Genomic DNA, 19,400 nt, shown 5'->3' with positions numbered 1-19,400 from the left:
TCGATCGATGGAGAGAGAACGAGAGGGATTGGTCGATGGATGGAGAGAGAACGAGAGGGATTGGTCGATGGATGGAGAGAGAACGAGAGGGATTGGTCGATGGATGGAGAGGGAACGAGAGGGATTGGTCGATGGATGGAGAGAGAACGAGAGGGATTGGTCGATGGATGGAGAGAGAAAGAGAGGGATTGGTCGATTGTTGGAGAGAGAAAGAGAGGGATTGGTCGATGGATGGAGAGAGAAAGAGAGGGATTGGTCGATGGAGTTTTTGGGGCCAAATTGCACTAACTGTGTATTGTGCCTTACCATGCCTACCTCCAATATGATGCGATCCAATTGGTTGAAAGGAGAGCCCAGTTGCACTGCATCTAATGAGAATGACAGCAACTGATGAGGATTGGGTGGTCAGTAGGAGCAGTGATGCAGGCCAGGTCAGGACCAACAACAAATAGTATTTGGCCCCTGTTCTCCACCCTTTTCATGATGATTATATCAGGGAGGAAGTGGTGAATGTCATTCTGTTCAATCAGCCCCAAGGTCCTGGTTCATTTGCCAATCCACTGGCTGTTGGTCAACAAAACAAGGCTCTTTGCTACAGTATGTTTAAACCAAGCCATGTCACCCCACAGGCTGTCAACAACACAAGGCTCTTTGCTACAGTATGTTTAAACCAAGCCATGTCACCCCACAGGCTGTCAACAACACAAGGCTCTTTGCTACAGTATGTTTAAACCAAGCCATGTCACCCCACAGGCTGTCAACAACACAAGGCTCTTTGCTACAGTATGTTTAAACCAAGCCATGTCACCCCACAGGCTGTCAACAACACAAGGCTCTTTGCTACAGTATGTTTAAACCAAGCCATGTCACCCCACAGGCTGTCAACAACACAAGGCTCTTTGCTACAGTATGTTTAAACCAAGCCTGGTCACCCCACAGGCTGTCAACAACACAAGGCTCTTTGCTACAGTATGTTTAAACCAAGCCATGTCACCCCACAGGCTGTCAACAACACAATGCTCTTTGCTACAGTATGTTTAAACCAAGCCTGGTCACCCCACAGGCTGTCAACAACACAAGGCTCTTTGCTGCAGTATGTTTAAACAAAGCCATGTCACCCCACAGGCTGTCAACAACACAAGGCTCTTTGCTACAGTATGTTTAAACCAAGCCTGGTCACCCCACAGGCTGTCAACAACACAAGGCTCTTTGCTACAGTATGTTTAAACCAAGCCATGTCACCCCACAGGCTGTCAACAACACAAGGCTCTTTGCTACAGTATGTTTAAACCAAGCCTGGTCACCCCACAGGCTGTCAACAACACAAGGCTCTTTGCTACAGTATGTTTAAACCAAGCCATGTCACCCCACAGGCTGTCAACAACACAATGCTCTTTGCTACAGTATGTTTAAACCAAGCCTGGTCACCCCACAGGCTGTCAACAACACAAGGCTCTTTGCTGCAGTATGTTTAAACAAAGCCATGTCACCCCACAGGCTGTCAACAACACAAGGCTCTTTGCTACAGTATGTTTAAACCAAGCCTGGTCACCCCACAGGCTGTCAACAACACAAGGCTCTTTGCTACAGTATGTTTAAACCAAGCCATGTCACCCCACAGGCTGTCAACAACACAAGGCTCTTTGCTACAGTATGTTTAAACCAAGCCATGTCACCCCACAGGCTGTCAACAACACAAGGCTCTTTGCTACAGTATGTTTAAACCAAGCCATGTCACCCCACAGGCTGTCAACAACACAAGGCTCTTTGCTACAGTATGTTTAAACCAAGCCATGTCACCCCACAGGCTGTCAACTGTCTATTGTGCAAATCACATTATGGTAGATGTTTTTCTCCAAAACAACTATATTTCTGTGTATTCTGTAAATTGTATTGCTTTATAATAGAAACGCCTTTGAATGTAAAGTATCTGAATGTGATATGTCCAAAATATTTTTTTCTCTCACCAACCGACCATCATTCATTTGATCCCGATAGCAAACACACTCCTTGTCTCCCTGTACACATGGAGGGTAGAACAGAACAGAACATACTGGAACTAATGGGTAAAGTAACATGTATGAATCATGGTTACTAAGGTCAGAACAGAACTAATGGGTAAAGTAACATGTATGAATCATGGTTACTAAGGTCAGAACAGAACTAATGGGTAAAGCAACATGTATGAATCATGGTTACTAAGGTCAGAACAGAACTACTGGGTAAAGTAACATGTATGAATCATGGTTACTAAGGTCAGAACAGAACTACTGGGTAAAGCAATGTGTATGAATCATGGTTACTAAGGTCAGAACAGAACTACTGGGTAAAGTAACATGTATGAATCATGGTTACTAAGGTCAGAACAGAACTACTGGGTAAAGCAATGTGTATGAATCATGGTTACTAAGGTCAGAACAGAACTACTGGGTAAAGCAACATGTATGAATCTTGGTTACTAAGGTCAGAACAGAACTAATGGGTAAAGTAACATGTATGAATCATGGTTACTAAGGTCAGAACAGAACTACTGGGTAAAGCAACATGTATGAATCATGGTTACTAAGGTCAGAACAGAACTAATGGGTAAAGCAACATGTATGAATCATGGTTACTAAGGTCAGGACAGAACTACTGGGTAAAGCAACATGTATGAATCATGGTTACTAAGGTCAGAACAGAACTACTGGGTAAAGCAACATGTATGAATCTTGGTTACTAAGGTCAGAACAGAACTACTGGGTAAAGTAACATGTATGAATCATGGTTACTAAGGTCAGAACAGAACTACTGGGTAAAGCAACATGTATGAATCATGGTTACTAAGGTCAGAACAGAACTAATGGGTAAAGCAACATGTATGAATCATGGTTACTAAGGTCAGAACAGAACTACTGGGTAAAGCAACATGTATGAATCTTGGTTACTAAGGTCAGAACAGAACTACTGGGTAAAGTAACATGTATGAATCATGGTTACTAAGGTCAGAACAGAACTACTGGGTAAAGCAACATGTATGAATCATGGTTACTAAGGTCAGAACAGAACTACTGGGTAAAGCAACATGTATGAATCATGGTTACTAAGGTCAGAACAGAACTACTGGGTAAAGCAACAGGTATGAATATTGGTTACTAAGGTCAGGACAGAACTACTGGGTAAAGCAACATGTATGAATCTTGGTTACTAAGGTCAGAACAGAAGTAATGGGTAAAGCAACATGTATGAATCTTGGTTACTAAGGTCAGAACAGAACTACTGGGTAAAGTAACATGTATGAATCTTGGTTACTAAGGTCAGCACAGAACTACTGGGTAAAGCAACATGTATGAATCTTGGTTACTAAGGTCAGAACAGAACTACTGGGTAAAGCAACATGTATGAATCATGGTTACTAAGGTCAGAACAGAACTACTGGATAAAGCAACATGTGTGAATCATGGTTACTAAGGTCAGAACAGAACTACTGGGTAAAGCAACATGTATGAATCTTGGTTACTAAGGTCAGAACAGAACTACTGGGTAAAGCAACATGTATGAATCTTGGTTACTAAGGTCAGAACAGAACTACTGGGTAAAGCAACATGTATGAATCATGGTTACTAAGGTCAGAACAGAACTACTGGGTAAAGCAACATGTATGAATATTGGTTACTAAGGTCAGAACAGAACTACTGGGTAAAGTAACATGTGTGAATCATGGTAACTAAGGTCAGAACAGAACTACTGGGTAAAGCAACATGTATGAATCATGGTTACTAAGGTCAGAACAGAACTACTGGGTAAAGCAACATGTATGAATCATGGTTACTAAGGTCAGAACAGAACTACTGGGTAAAGCAACCTGTATGAATCATGGTTACTAAGGTCAGAACAGAACTACTGGGTAAAGCAACAGGTATGAATCTTGGTTACTAAGGTCAGAACAGAACTACTGGGTAAAGCAACATGTATGAATCTTGGTTACTAAGGTCAGAACGGAACTACTGGGTAAAGCAACATGCATGAATCATGGTTACTAAGGTCAGAACAGAACTACTGGGTAAAGCAACATGTATGAATCATGGTTAATAAGGTCAGAACAGAACTACTGGGTAAAGCAACATGTATGAATCATGACTAAGGTCAGAACAGAACTACTGGGTAAAGCAACAGGTATGAATATTGGTTACTAAGGTCAGGACAGAACTACTGGGTAAAGCAACATGTATGAATCTTGGTTACTAAGGTCAGAACAGAAGTAATGGGTAAAGCAACATGTATGAATCTTGGTTACTAAGGTCAGAACAGAACTACTGGGTAAAGCAACATGTATGAATCATGGTTACTAAGGTCAGAACATAACTACTGGGTAAAGCAACATGTATGAATCATGGTTACTAAGGTCAGAACAGAACTACTGGGTAAAGCAACATGTATGAATCATGGTTACTAAGGTCAGAACAGAACTACTGGGTAAAGCAACATGTATGAATCATGGTTACTAAGGTCAGAACAGAACTACTGGGTAAAGCAACAGGTATGAATATTGGTTACTAAGGTCAGGACAGAACTACTGGGTAAAGCAACATGTATGAATCTTGGTTACTAAGGTCAGAACAGAAGTAATGGGTAAAGCAACATGTATGAATCTTGGTTACTAAGGTCAGAACAGAACTACTGGGTAAAGTAACATGTATGAATCTTGGTTACTAAGGTCAGCACAGAACTACTGGGTAAAGCAACATGTATGAATCTTGGTTACTAAGGTCAGAACAGAACTACTGGGTAAAGCAACATGTATGAATCATGGTTACTAAGGTCAGAACAGAACTACTGGATAAAGCAACATGTGTGAATCATGGTTACTAAGGTCAGAACAGAACTACTGGGTAAAGCAACATGTATGAATCTTGGTTACTAAGGTCAGAACAGAACTACTGGGTAAAGCAACATGTATGAATCTTGGTTACTAAGGTCAGAACAGAACTACTGGGTAAAGCAACATGTATGAATCATGGTTACTAAGGTCAGAACAGAACTACTGGGTAAAGCAACATGTATGAATCATGGTTACTAAGGTCAGAACAGAACTACTGGGTAAAGCAACCTGTATGAATCATGGTTACTAAGGTCAGACCAGAACTACTGGGTAAAGCAACAGGTATGAATCTTGGTTACTAAGGTCAGAACAGAACTACTGGGTAAAGCAACATGTATGAATCTTGGTTACTAAGGTCAGAACGGAACTACTGGGTAAAGCAACATGCATGAATCATGGTTACTAAGGTCAGGACAGAACTAATGGGTAAAGCAACATGTATGAATCTTGGTTACTAAGGTCAGAACAGAACTACTGGGTAAAGTAACATGTATGAATCTTGGTTACTAAGGTCAGAACAGAACTACTGGGTAAAGCAACATGTATGAATCTTGGTTACTAAGGTCAGAACAGAACTACTGGGTAAAGTAACATGTATGAATCATGGTTACTAAGGTCAGAACAGAACTACTGGGTAAAGCAACATGTGTGAATCTTGGTTACTAAGGTCAGAACAGAACTACTGGGTAAAGCAACATGTATGAATCTTGGTTACTAAGGTCAGAACAGAACTACTGGTTAAAGTAACATGTATGAATCATGGTTACTAAGGTCTGTGGTTGCAAATATAACACATAGACAAATGCATAATATGTATAGAATAGCTGAACACTAAAAACAGACTACATGAAGGAAAGGTGACATATCTGCCAGGATAGCTGGACATACCAAGGCCAGAGGGATATAACAAAGGAGGGGGTCAGCCAAATGACCAACTGATGGATTACAGATATCAGTCACATCACAGGGGAGACACAAGTCTGTTTGATCTTAGACAACCATATGAAAAGAAGGTGACCAGAACAGCTGGGCACCCTAAAGCTAAAAGAGTTGAAAGACACATACAAAAGGGACACAGAGTTAATTACAGAGCCAAAACATAGGGCTGTAAAATAGAGGAATGTATAGTATTTTTAGTATAGCTGGACACGCTAGAAACTGAGGAGACACATAGTCTGCTGATCTTAGATAATACACAAACAAAAGAATGCATTTAGTTAAGTGCAGGAACAAAGCAAGGGTCTTGTCATCATTATTGAGTTGAACAAAGAGGATGCACGGATTGGAATGTAAACTTATTTTGCATATGGGATGGGCTCATATGCAATATGTGGATAAATACTGGAGCCAGGGCTCTGGAAAAGGGGTGTGTTCCGCGGATCGCTCCGGCTTATGATACGGGTGTATTAAAAGTCTATATTGATTTTCACAAAGTTCTTGGTCGTGTCATATTTGAACTGATTGGCCACTACAGGTCAGAACAGAACTACTGGGTAGCGCAACATGTATGGATCTTGGTTACTAAGGTCAGAACAGAACTACTGGGTAAAGTAACATGTATGAATCTTGGTTACTAAGGTCAGAACAGAACTACTGGGTAAAGCAACATGTATGAATCTTGGTTAAAGCAAACAGAACTACTGTAAAGTAACATGAATCTTGGTTACTAAGGTCAGAACAGAACTACTGGGTAAAGTAACATGTATGAATCATAAGGTCAGAACAGAACTACATGGAATCATGGTTACTAAGGTCAGAACAGAACTACTGGGTAAAGTAACATGTATGAATCATGGTTACTAAGGTCAGAACAGAACTACTGGGTAAAGTAACATGTATGAATCATGGTTACTAAGGTCAGAACAGAACTACTGGGTAAAGCAACATGTATGAATCATGGTTACTAAGGTCAGAACAGAACTACTGGGTAAAGCGATGTGTGTGAATCTTGGTTACTAAGGTCAGAACAGAACTACTGGGTAAAGCAACATGTATGAATATTGGTTACTAAGGTCAGAACAGAACTAAGCTCTTCCGGGTTGGAGCGAGCAGTCGCATCTGCACTTCGGTCTGCAGGTAGTATAACTTTTCATTACATTTCATTACATTTCATTATAGTACAACGGTTTGATTTGTCTAATCTTAGCAATTTCTTCTTAGCTAGCTACATAGCCGTCTTTGTATCAAAGATAATTGCGTAATTATCGTATTTCGTCGTCCTAACGCAGTCTACACTGCTATCTGCCCAGCAGCTAGCCAGCTAGCTAACGCCCACCGTCTACATAGCTAGCTACATAGCCGTCTCTGTATCAAAGATAATTGTGTAGTCTAGAGCGATTTTCTAGGTTACCTAGCCAGCTATTGTCATTCTTTTAACGCAACGTAACGTAATCAACACTGCTAGCTAGCCAGCTAGCCCCCGAATCAACAACGCAGCCACTGCCAGCTAGCCTACAAAGTCAACAACGCAGCCACTGCCAGCTAGCCTACTTCAGCAGTACTGTATCATTTTTAATCATTTTAGTCAATAAGATTCTTGCTACGTAAGCTCAACTTTCTGAACATTCGAGACGTGTAGTCCACTTGTCATTCCAATCTCCTTTGCATTAGCGTAGCCTCTTCTGTAGCCTGTCAACTATGTGTCTGTCTATCCCTGTTCTCTCCTCTCTGCACAGACCATACAAACGCTCCACACCGCGTGGCCGCGGCCACCCGAATCTGGTGGTCCCAGCGCGCACGACCCACGTGGAGTTCCAGGTCTCCGGTAGCCTCTGGAACTGCCGATCTGCGGCCAACAAGGCAGAGTTCATCTCAGCCTATGCCTCCCCTCCAGTCCCTCGACTTCTTGGCACTGACGGAAACATGGATCACCACAGATAACACTGCTACTCCTACTGCTCTCTCTTCGTCCGCCCACGTGTTCTCGCACACCCCAGAGCTTCTGGTCAGCGGGGTGGTGGCACCGGATCCTCATCTCTCCCAAGTGGTCATTCTCTCTTTCTCCCCTTACCCATCTGTCTATCGCCTCCTTTGAATTCCATGCTGTCACAGTTACCAGCCCTTTCAAGCTTAACATCCTTATCATTTATCGCCCTCCAGGTTCCCTCGGAGAGTTCATCAATGAGCTTGATGCCTTGATAAGCTCCTTTCCTGAGGACGGCTCACCTCTCACAGTTCTGGGCGACTTTAACCTCCCCACGCCTACCTTTGACTCATTCCTCTCTGCCTCCTTCTTTCCACTCCTCTCCTCTTTTGACCTCTCCCTCTCACCTTCCCCCTACTCACAAGGCAGGCAATACGCTCAACCTCATCTTTACTAGATGCTGTTCTTCCACTAACCTCATTGCAACTCCTCCAAGTCTCCGACCACTACCTTGTATCCTTTTCCTCTCGCTCTCATCCAACACTTCCCACACTGCCCCTACTCGGATGGTATCGCGCCGTCCCAACCTTCGCTCTCTCCCCCCATACTCTCTCCTCTTCCATCCTATCATCTCTTCCCTCTGCTCAAACCTTCTCAACCTATCTCCTGATTCTGCCTCCTCAACCCTCCTCTCTTCCCTTTCTGCATCCTTTGACTCTCTATGTCCCCTATCCTCCAGGCCGGCTCGGTCCTCCCCTCCCGCTCCGTGGCTCGACGACTCATTGCGAGCTCACAGAACAGGGCTCCGGGCAGCCGAGCGGAAATGGAGGAAAACTCCCTCCCTGCGGACCTGGCATCCTTTCACTCCCTCCTCTCTACATTTTCATCTTCTGTCGCTGCTGCTAAAGCCACTTTCTACCACTCTAAATTCCAAGCATCTGCCTCTAACCCTAGGAAGCTCTTTGCCACCTTCTCCTCCCTCCTGAATCCTCCCCCCCTCCTCCCTGTCTGCAGATGACTTCGTCAACCATTTTGAAAAGAAGGTCGACGACATCTGATCCTCGTTTGCTAAGTCAAACGACACCGCTGGTTCTGCTCACACTGCCCTACCCTGTGCTCTGACCTCTTTCTCCCTCTCTCCAGATGAAATCTCGCGTCTTGTGACGGCCGGCCGCCCAACAACCTGCCCGCTTGACCCTATCCCCTCCTCTCTTCTCCAGACCATTTCCGGAGACCTTCTCCTTACCTCACCTCGCTCATCAACTCATCCCTGACCGCTGGCTACGTCCCTTCCGTCTTCAAGAGAGCGAGAGTTGCACCCCTTCTGAAAAAACCTACACTCGATCCCTCCGATGTCAACAACTACAGACCAGTATCCCTTCTGTCTTTTCTCTCCAAAACCCTTGAACGTGCCGTCCTTGGCCAGCTCTCCCGCTATCTCTCTCAGAATGACCTTCTTGATCCAAATCAGTCAGGTTTCAAGACTAGTCATACAACTGAGACTGCTCTTCTCTGTATCACGGAGGCGCTCCGCACTGCTAAAGCTAACTCTCTCCTCTGCTCTCATCCTTCTAGACCTATCGGCTGCCTTCGATACTGTGAACCATCAGATCCTCCTCTCCACCCTCTCCGAGTTGGGCATCTCCGGCGCGGCCCACGCTTGGATTGCGTCCTACCTGACAGGTCGCTCCTACCAGGTGGCGTGGCGAGAATCCGTCTCCTCACCACGTGCTCTCACCACTGGTGTCCCCAGGGCTCTGTTCTAGGCCCTCTCCTATTCTCGCTATACACCAAGTCACTTGGCTCTGTCATAACCTCACATGGTCTCTCCTATCATTGCTATGCAGATGACACACAATTAATCTTCTCCTTTCCCCCTTCTGATGACCAGGTGGCGAATCGCATCTCTGCATGTCTGGCAGACATATCAGTGTGGATGACGGATCACCACCTCAAGCTGAACCTCGGCAAGACGGAGCTGCTCTTCCTCCCGGGAAGGACTGCCCGTTCCATGATCTCGCCATCACGGTTGACAACTCCACTGTGTCCTCCTCCCAGAGCGCTAAGAACCTTGGCGTGATCCTGGACGACACCCTGTCGTTCTCAACTAACATCAAGGCGGTGGCCCGTTCCTGTAGGTTCATGCTCTACAACATCCGCAGAGTACGACCCTGCCTCACACAGGAAGCGGCGCAGGTCCTAATCCAGGCACTTGTCATCTCCCGTCTGGATTACTGCAACTCGCTGTTGGTTGGGCTCCCTGCCTGTGCCATTAAACCCCTACAACTCATCCAGAACGCCGCAGCCCGTCTGGTGTTCAACCTTCCCAAGTTCTCTCCCACGTCACCCCGCTCCTCCGCTCTCTCCACTGGCTTCCAGTTGAAGCTCGCATCCGCTACAAGACCATGGTGCTTGCCTCACGGAGCTGTGAGGGGAACGGCACCTCAGTACCTCCAGGCTCTGATCAGGCCCTACACCCAAACAAGGGCACTGCGTTCATCCACCTCTGGCCTGCTCGCCTCCCTACCACTGAGGAAGTACAGTTCCCGCTCAGCCCAGTCAAAACTGTTCGCTGCTCTGGCCCCCCAATGGTGGAACAAACTCCCTCACGACGCCAGGACAGCGGAGTCAATCCCCACCTTCCGGAGACACCTGAAACCCCACCTCTTTAAGGAATACCTAGGATAGGATAAAGTAATCCTTCTCACCCCCCCCCCTTAAAAGATTTAGATGCACTATTGTAAAGTGGCTGCTCCACTGGATGTCATAAGGTGAATGCACCAATTTGTAAGTCGCTCTGGATAAGAGCGTCTGCTAAATGACTTAAATGTAAATGTAAATGTAACTACTGGGTAAAGCAACATGTATGAATCATGGTTCCTAAGGTCAGAACAGAACTACTGGGTAAAGCAACAGGTATGAATCTTGGTTACTAAGGTCAGAACAGAACTACTGGGTAAAGCAACATGTATGAATCATGGTTACTAAGGTCAGAACAGAACTACTGGGTAAAGCAACATGTATGAATCATGGTTACTAAGGTCAGAACAGAACTACTGGGTAAAGCGATGTGTGTGAATCTTGGTCACTAAGGTCTGAACAGAACTACTGGGTAAAGCAACATGTATGAATCATGGTTACTAAGGTCAGAACAGAACTACTGGGTAAAGTAACATGTATGAATCTTGGTTACTAAGGTCAGAACAGAACTACAGGGTAAAGTAACATGTGTGAATCATGGTTACTAAGGTCAGAACAAAACTACTGGGTAAAGCAACATGTATGAATCATGGTTACTAAGGTCAGAACAGAACTACTGGGTAAAGCAACATGTATGAATCTTGGTTACTAAGGTCAGAACAGAACTAATGGCTAAAGCAACATGTATGAATCATGGTTACTAAGGTCAGAACAGAACTACTGGGTAAAGCAACATGTATGAATCATGGTTACTAAGGTCAGAAAATTACTACTGGGTAAAGCAACATGTATGAATCATGGTTACTAAGGTCAGAACATAACTAATTGGTAAAGCAACATGTATGAATCATTGTTACTAAGGTCAGAACAGAACTACTGGGTAAAGCAACAGGTATGAATCTTGGTTACTAAGGTCAGAACAGAACTACTGGGTAAAGCAAGATGTATGAATCATGGTTACTAAGGTCAGAACATAACTACTGGGTAAAGCAACATGTATGAATCATGGTTACTAAGGTCAGAACAGCACTAATGGGTAAAGCAACATGTATGAATCTTGGTTACTAAGGTCAGAACAGAACTACTGGGTAATGTAACATGTATGAATCTTGGTTACTAAGGTCAGAACAGAACTACTGGGTAAAGTAACATGTATGAATCATGGTTACTAAGGTCAGAACAGAACTACTGGGTAAAGCAACATGTATGAATCTTGGTTACTAAGGTCAGAACAGAACTACTGGGTAAAGCAACATGTATGAATCTTGGTTACTAAGGTCAGAACAGAACTACTGGGTAAAGCAACATGTATGAATCATGGTTACTAAGGTCAGAACAGAACTACTGGGTAAAGTGATGTGTGTGAATATTGGTTACTAAGGTCAGAACAGAACTAATAGGTAAAGCAACATGTATGAATCTTGGTTACTAAGGTCAGAACAGCACTACTGGGTAAAGTAACATGTGTGAATCATGGTTACTAAGGTCAGAACAGAACTACTGGGTAAAGCAACATGTATGAATCATGGTTACTAAGGTCAGAACAGAACTACTGGGTAAAGCAACATGTATGAATCATGGTTACTAAGGTCAGAACAGAACTAATGGGCAAAGCGATATGTGTGAATGGCGTATGATCTGTCCCTCTCCTCTAGCAGGACCTTGTGTTTTGTACAGTCACGTTACATAGCGAGATGTTATCCTGTATTTTAAGCCTCATTCAGAACTGAGAGATACACAAAACAACTAAAGCAATTTTCTGAGAAAGCCGCTGGTTAAAATCAATGTCACATGATATCGCAAAACATCAGGGCCTTACCTATAAGTCATGGGAAGAAAGGTGAGATCAGGCTGGCAGAGTATCCCCCCTGTATGAGATGGTGTGTGAGGCCAACTAGGACAGAGTGCTGGGCAGTGAGGAGGGACAGCTGCAGAGGCCATTTCTGGGCTTTGTTTTTAGAAAACCAGCCCTCTATTAGAACCAGTACTTCCTTGTTGATCACAGCTGTATACCTGTGGTGTAGTACATATAGACACATACACACACATTCTCACACATATACACAGACACATGTACACACACACACACACATTCTCACACATACACACACGCATGCACACACACATTCTCACACATACATATACACACACACACATTCTCACACATACACACACACATGTACACACACACACACATTCTCACACATACACACACACATTCTCACACATACACACACACATGTACACACATACACACATTCTCACTCATACACACACGCATGCACACACACATGTACACACACACACACTCATACACACACACACTCAAGCATGCACGCACACACACACACACACAAACACTCATACACACACACACACACACAAACGTTTCCATTCTTACCTCACGGTGTGCATATAGAACTGCCATATTACAGTGATAGGTCTCAGGAAGTAGTCATCATTGTGATGGATAGGACAGGATGACAACAGGACTACCAACACATAGGATGGATTAGGATAAATACAATACTTATATTATAATATGGGTCTTGTGTTGTTTTCGGTATTCCCTCAACACTAAGATTTTAAGAGAACCTAATACCTATTTTTTAAATTAAAATTCGCATTGTTAGTTTGGGCCAACAGTTTCACGGTAACGTCTACACCTGTTGTATCCCGATCATGCGACAAAAACGTGATTTGATTTGATCTACTATGGGACACAGGCAATCGATTTGATTTAAGAACGATATAACAGTCTAGTCCTAGCACAAACTTTAAAGGAATAAAAAAGCAATAGAATCCTTTTTGACATACACCTCTTGAACAATATTAATGATCTCTTTCCAACATGCCAGCACGGCCCAACATTCACACTCTCTACTCTTCCTGCTGTGTGCGTTCTGTAATTAACTCGTGTATGATATTCAGTAGCTGCCAAGAATCCAGATACCCACATCAGTCTGCCAGTCACCTCGACGGACTGTAGTTTGTAAACGGGCTTGTCAGAAGAGGAGTTGGTAGGCAGAAAGAAAGAGCGCGTTTGAGGAGCTTCGCAGTTTTGTTGGTGGCACCCCTCCCCTCAACGCGCGGTGAGCGTTTCACCCTATCCGGTGACGGTGCTCGCTTGTAATTCCTGCGCTCTTTCGCTAGAGACTTCTCGCAGTCGCAGTTGTCTTCCCTTGTGCTCTGTCGCCGTTCGCTGTCGTCGTGCGCGACGAACGGTGGTTGACGTTTATCGTGACAGCGAACGAACAAGACGGAATATAATTTAGCCGAGCCGGAGAGCTTTGCTTTGTTGGCGACGGAGGAACAAGGACATCTGACGCGACAGTCTCAACCGCTCTGAGTTCGGGTGTGTGTAGGCTGTAGGAATGCGGGATAGAAGTCAACGGTGAGTAGGCTAGTGTATGATCAACTTTTATGGGATTCCCTCTGTGACTGGGATGGTTATGCAATGTGTAGCCTAGGCTATTTATGTGCGTCTTTTGGCTTCCAGAGATTGGCTATTGACGGAGAGATGGGCTATTCCCTTTCCTTTGAGTGTTTAATGCTAGACCAGAAACCATATACATATTACAGAACATGTCATTATGTATAAACTACTGGGATTAAAGCTTTATTATAATGGGCTGCTTAAAATACTCATTATGTAGATACATGTCTCCCTGAACTTTTCTCTTTCGATTTATTTAACTTTGAATGTGCTTTTGCTTTCCCTCCATACAGTAAAAACACCTGCGTTTCCCTGACAACATGACAACAACAGATCTGAACCTGACATCCCTCCTGAACGTGTCTGATCTCCACAAGGCAACACAGGGGGGATGTTCCCTGACCGGGACAGGCTTCCAGTTCTACTATCTGCCCACCGTGTACATCCTGGTGTTCGTCACCGGCCTGGTGGGGAACAGTCTGTCCATCTGGATGTTTGTCTGCCACATGAGACCCTGGAGCAGCATCTCCGTGTACATGTTTAACCTGGCTCTGGCCGACTTCTGCTACGTCCTCTCCCTGCCCTTCCTCATCTTCTACTACTTTAATAAGACCGACTGGATATTCGGGGACGTTCTCTGCCGACTGCAGAGGTTTATATTCCATGTCAATCTGTACGGCAGCATCCTGTTCCTGACCTGTATCAGTGTCCACAGGTACACAGGAGTGGTCCACCCGCTCAAGTCTCTGGGAAGGCTCAAGAAGAAGAACGCCGTGCTGACCAGCGCCCTGGTCTGGGTCGTGGTCATAGCGAGTATCTCTCCCATCCTCTACTACTCTAGGACGGGGCAGAAACGGAACGCCACCACGTGCTACGACACGACCACGGAGGATGAGCTGCCGGGTTACTTTATCTATAGCATGTGTTTGACCGTGTTCGGCTTCTGCATCCCCTTCATCATAATCCTGGGTTGCTATGGGATGATCGTCAAGGCGCTGATCTGTAACGACATGAACAACGGCCCGTTACGGCGTAAGTCCATCCACCTGGTGATTATCGTGCTGGCCGTGTTCGCTGTGTCCTACCTGCCCTTTCACGTGATGAAGAACCTGAACATGCGAGCCCGGCTGTACTTCCAGGTCCCGGACATGTGTGACTTTAATAACCGGGTGTACGCCACCTACCAGGTGACGCGGGGGCTGGCCAGCCTCAACAGCTGTGTGGACCCGGTCCTTTACTTCCTGGCTGGGGACACGTTCAGGAGGAAGTTGTCCAGAGCTACTATAAAACAATCCAAGAAGGGGGAGCTCCCACTGCAGTCTAAGAGTGAAGAGACGGCGCTCAACAGCCTGCCGGAGTATGTCAAGAACAGAGATGGACAGTTCTGAGAGAGATCTCGTTCCTGGTCTTGGTCTCTGGTCCGCGTGGTCCGTCTGAACCTCGTACAGGGGTTTTGTGTGAAAATGTACTGTGTATTGGTGCTGTGGACCTCGCAGACTGTGTGCACTGTGGATAGAACAGTCCGGGCGGGATTGTGACAAAGCTGACGATAAAAGTTTGTGTCTCTGTAATGCTTATTACTAGCTAGGTATTTTCTGAATGTGAACCAAGTGCTCATCCATCCATAACCAGACATAAGGTGAAGGATAATACGTTGATCTCCTGTAAACAACTGTCCCCTTGTTCCTCTATCGAACCAATGCTAATGTGTTTGTAATGGAGAGAGAGGGCTCTGCTAGCCACCCAGTGGATGCTTCATAATCACTACCTCTTAGCAGGTAGAGAGTGGTGGCTGAGGCTAGGTGAGACACCAGGGATGACTGAGATCTATTACCAAGAGCCTGGGCCTTATGCCTGCTCTGTGGAGGTTGACATACAGAGATTATAATGCACTATGACTGCTCTGAGTGGCTTTTCTCAGACTGCTACAAATGAATTGAACACCAGTACAGTCAGTATATCACTGTGGCGTGCGCTGTGTGTCCATGGTCTATCTATTCTACATAATATGAAGGGACTATACTAGTCTCATGTGAATATGACACTATACAGTAATATACTGTAATATACTGTAAATACAGTAATATACTGATATATACAGTAATATACTGTAATGTACTGTAAATACAGTAATATACTGATATATACAGTAATATACTGTAATGTACTGTAAATACAGTAATATACTGATATATACAGTAATATACTGTAATGTACTGAATGTGTGTTGTAGTTGTACTGTACAGGTTATGTTGTTATTGTTTTTTGTTTTTGTTATTGCATGAGTCCAGTGTAATTATCGGAAGGCAATTTACCAATGAAAAATCACGGCAGACGTTTTCTATGAAGTGTTGAACTGTTTATATGCAGGTGACCATATGATTTAAATGTAACGTTACTTGATGTGTAAAACAGCCATATTGAGTTTTTGGGGGGGATTGTTAAACCCAATGAAATGTTTTTCACCTCTCAGTGTTCTGTACACATAACAATTAAAACTTCAATCTCTTTAGCCACCTTTAGTAGGTGGAGAAAATCAACTTAAAACCTGGAACTATGTATGTTGTGCTATGTATCTCATTATCATCCTAGTTGAGCCATTTTCTGACTGTTCCTGATCTGGGCAGCAACTCTAGCAGTTCCACAGATGTTCATAGTATAATATTGTATGTGGATAGACTGATAATAGCATTAAATGCACAAGTTACCCCCCCATCCATATTATTGAGAGATATGTAGACCTGATGAGGAAGTGGATGATATGATCATATCTGCCTTTTATAGAAATCTGTGGGACTGCACATTCGCTGCTCAGGTCAGGGGCCATGTTGCACACAGTTGCCCTGAAGTTGTACAGCATTTGGGGGTCAGTTGTGAATGTGTGAATAAACGTTTTATATAAAACATGTTAAAAGTTATCAGATGAATTATATTTTTTTCTACCCAAGTATCTGTCTGTCTGTCTGTCTGTCTGTCTGTCTGTCTGTCTGTCTGTCTGTCTGTCTGTCTCTCTCTCTCTCTCTCTGTCTCGCTCACTCTCACTCTCTCTGTCTCTGTCTCTCTCTCTCTGTCTCTGTCTCTGTCTCTCTCTCTCTGTCTCTGTCTCTGTCTCTCTCTCTCTCTCTCTGTCTCGCTCACTCTCACTCTCTCTGTCTCTGTCTCTCTCTCTTTCTCCCTGCTGTATATGTTGCCATTTCTCAGTTTAAGCAGCCTTATCCCCTGTTAATTGTTCCAAAGGGCTTTCCTGATTATTAGATAAATTGCTTTAGTACACTGGATCCAACTCATCTTGTCTTGGCCTTTTCTCAAACTCGCCGTGACAAAGATCTGACGTAGTGGATCGAAGGTTTAGAGTAACTTTATTTTCTGCTTCCACCAATTAGCAATAATTCAATTGGTTGTGTTGTATTGTACTGCACTGTTTATCCAGCTTATGGCTGTTATGTATGTGAATGGCACTGACACTGAAGCGTTGTCCTGCAGAGATCTATTCAAACCCTTACAGTTCCACCTCTTTCCCTGCAGCCTGTTGACTTTCCTTTTAGAACAGCTGGGAACGAGGGACGAATAAAGAGTGGCACCTTTTTCTCTCCTTCTTGGCGTTTCCAAAGGCATCCTTTGTGTGGGAGACAAAGGGACTGGAGTTATTGATGCTGGGAGTGTTGACATCCTGTCGCCAGGACCCCCGGTTTATGTTTCTGTGGTGGGAGTGTTGACATCCTGTCACCAGGACCCCAGGTTTATGTTTCTGTGGTAGGAGTGTTGACATCCTGTCACCAGGACCCCAGGTTTATGTTTCTGTGGTGGGAGTGTTGACATCCTGTCACCAGGACCCCAGGTTTATGTTTCCGTGGTAGGAGTGTTGACATCCTGTCGCCAGGACCCCAGGTTTATGTTTCTGTGGTGGGAGTGTTGACATCCTGTCACCAGGACCCCAGGTTTATGTTTCTGTGGTAGGAGTGTTGACATCCTGTCGCCAGGACCCCAGGTTTATTTTTCTGTGGTAGGAGTGTTGACATCCTGTCACCAGGACCCCAGGTTTATGTTTCTGTGGTAGGAGTGTTGACATCCTGTCACCAGGACCCCAGGTTTATGTTTCTGTGGTAGGAGTGTTGACATCCTGTCACCAGGACCCCAGGTTTATGTTTCTGTGGTAGGAGTGTTGACATCCTGTCACCAGGACCCCAGGTTTATGTTTCTGTGGTAGGAGTGTTGACATCATATCGCCAGGACCCCAGGTTTCTGTGGTGGAAGGGCACAGGAAGCCAACAGATTTCACCGAACTGGTCATATGAATAGAAACAGACTTTGATTTCCTGGCTAGCTGTGTGATTGGTATTGTTGATTGGAAATCTGTGTGTGGGCGGGGGCACTAGAAATATTATGCAAACAGGTGGTTGTTATTGTGATATTTAATATTGGTTGTCATAGAGAGGAGTGTGTTTGCGTATGTGGGTTCTTCCAGGTGTGTGTACTGGACTGTGTGGTTGGCAGAAAAGCTATAGTGCTCAAATAGGAAATCTCTGGGCTGGACAGACAATAGAAGTCTTGAAAGATAACGTGCTGAAGCACGAACGCCTAATATCCTGTCATATTGTTTCTCCTCTCCCTCCTCCCTTTCCTCTGTCTCTCCCTCTTCCTCTCTTTCCCTCTTCTCCTCTCCCTCTTCCTCTCTTTTATCCTTCTCCTCTCCCTCTTCATCTCTTTCCTACTTCTCCTCTCCCTCTTCCTATCTTTTATCCTTCTCCTCTCCCTCTTCATCTCTTTCCTCCTTCTCCTCTCCCTCTTCCTCTCTTTTATCCTTCTCCTCTCCCTCCTCTATTTCCTATTCTGTCTCCTCTCCTTCCTCCTCTCTTCCTCTCTTTTCTCTGTCTCCTCTCCCTCTTCCTCTCTTTCCTCTGTCTCCTCTCCCTCTTCCTCTCTTTCCTCCTTCTCCTCTCCCTCTTCCTCTCTTTTCTCCTTCTCCTCTCCCTCCTCCTCTATTTCCTCTTCTGTCTCCTCTCCCTTGTCCTCTCTTCCCCTCGTACCTCTGTCTCCTCTCCCTCCTCCTCTCTTCCTCCCTTCCCTCTGTCTCCTCTCCCTCCTCCTCTCTTTCTCCCTTCCCTCTGTCTCCTCTCCCTCCTCCTCTCTTCCTCCCTTCCCTCTGTCTCCTCTCCCTCCTCCTCTCTTCCTCCCTTCCCTCTGTCTCCCTCTCCTCCTCCTCTCTTCCTCCCGTCCCTCTGTCTCCTCTCCCCCTCCTCTCTTCCTCCCTTCCCTCTGTCTCCTCTCTTCCTCCCTTCCCTCTGTCTCCTCTCCCTCCTCCTCTCTTCCTCCCTCCCCTCTGTCTCCTCTCCCTCCTCCTCTCTTCCTCCCTTCCCTCTGTCTCCTCTCCCTCCTCCTCTTTTCCTCTCTTCCCTCTGTCTCCTCTCCCTCCTCCTCTCTTCCTCCCTTCCCTCTGTCTCCTCTCCCTCCTCCTCTCTTCCTCCCTTCCCTCTGTCTCCTCTCCCTCCTCCTCTCTTCCTCCCTTCCCTCTGTCCCCTCTCCCTCCTCCTCTCTTCCTC

The 19,400-nt window shown here is 45.0% G+C and overlaps 1 protein-coding gene and 1 long non-coding RNA gene across 2 annotated transcripts in view; one reads left to right on the top strand and one right to left on the bottom strand.

The window, feature by feature from the left end:
* LOC135573943 (uncharacterized) overlaps positions 1–13,456 on the bottom strand; it is a 24,458-nt gene extending 11,002 nt beyond the window's left edge. The window contains exon 1 of the long non-coding RNA XR_010465020.1: positions 12,244–13,456. This is a non-coding gene — a long non-coding RNA (uncharacterized LOC135573943). The remainder of the gene's footprint in view (positions 1–12,243) is intronic.
* A 273-nt stretch (positions 13,457–13,729) lies between these two features.
* LOC115123640 (P2Y purinoceptor 1-like) lies at positions 13,730–16,778 on the top strand. Its single transcript, XM_029652991.2, has 2 exons — positions 13,730–13,818; positions 14,154–16,778. Exon 2 carries the CDS (start codon positions 14,181–14,183, stop codon positions 15,246–15,248), a length of 1,068 nt encoding a protein of 355 aa, XP_029508851.1. The 5' UTR covers positions 13,730–13,818; positions 14,154–14,180; the 3' UTR covers positions 15,249–16,778.
* The last annotated feature ends 2,622 nt before the right edge of the window (positions 16,779–19,400 follow it).

This window comes from Oncorhynchus nerka, linkage group LG11 (assembly GCF_034236695.1).
Source record: "Oncorhynchus nerka isolate Pitt River linkage group LG11, Oner_Uvic_2.0, whole genome shotgun sequence".
Taxonomy (NCBI): Eukaryota; Metazoa; Chordata; class Actinopteri; order Salmoniformes; family Salmonidae; genus Oncorhynchus; species Oncorhynchus nerka.
Note: the sequence above shows the minus strand (reverse complement) of the source record. Positions and strands in the feature narration are given on the sequence as shown.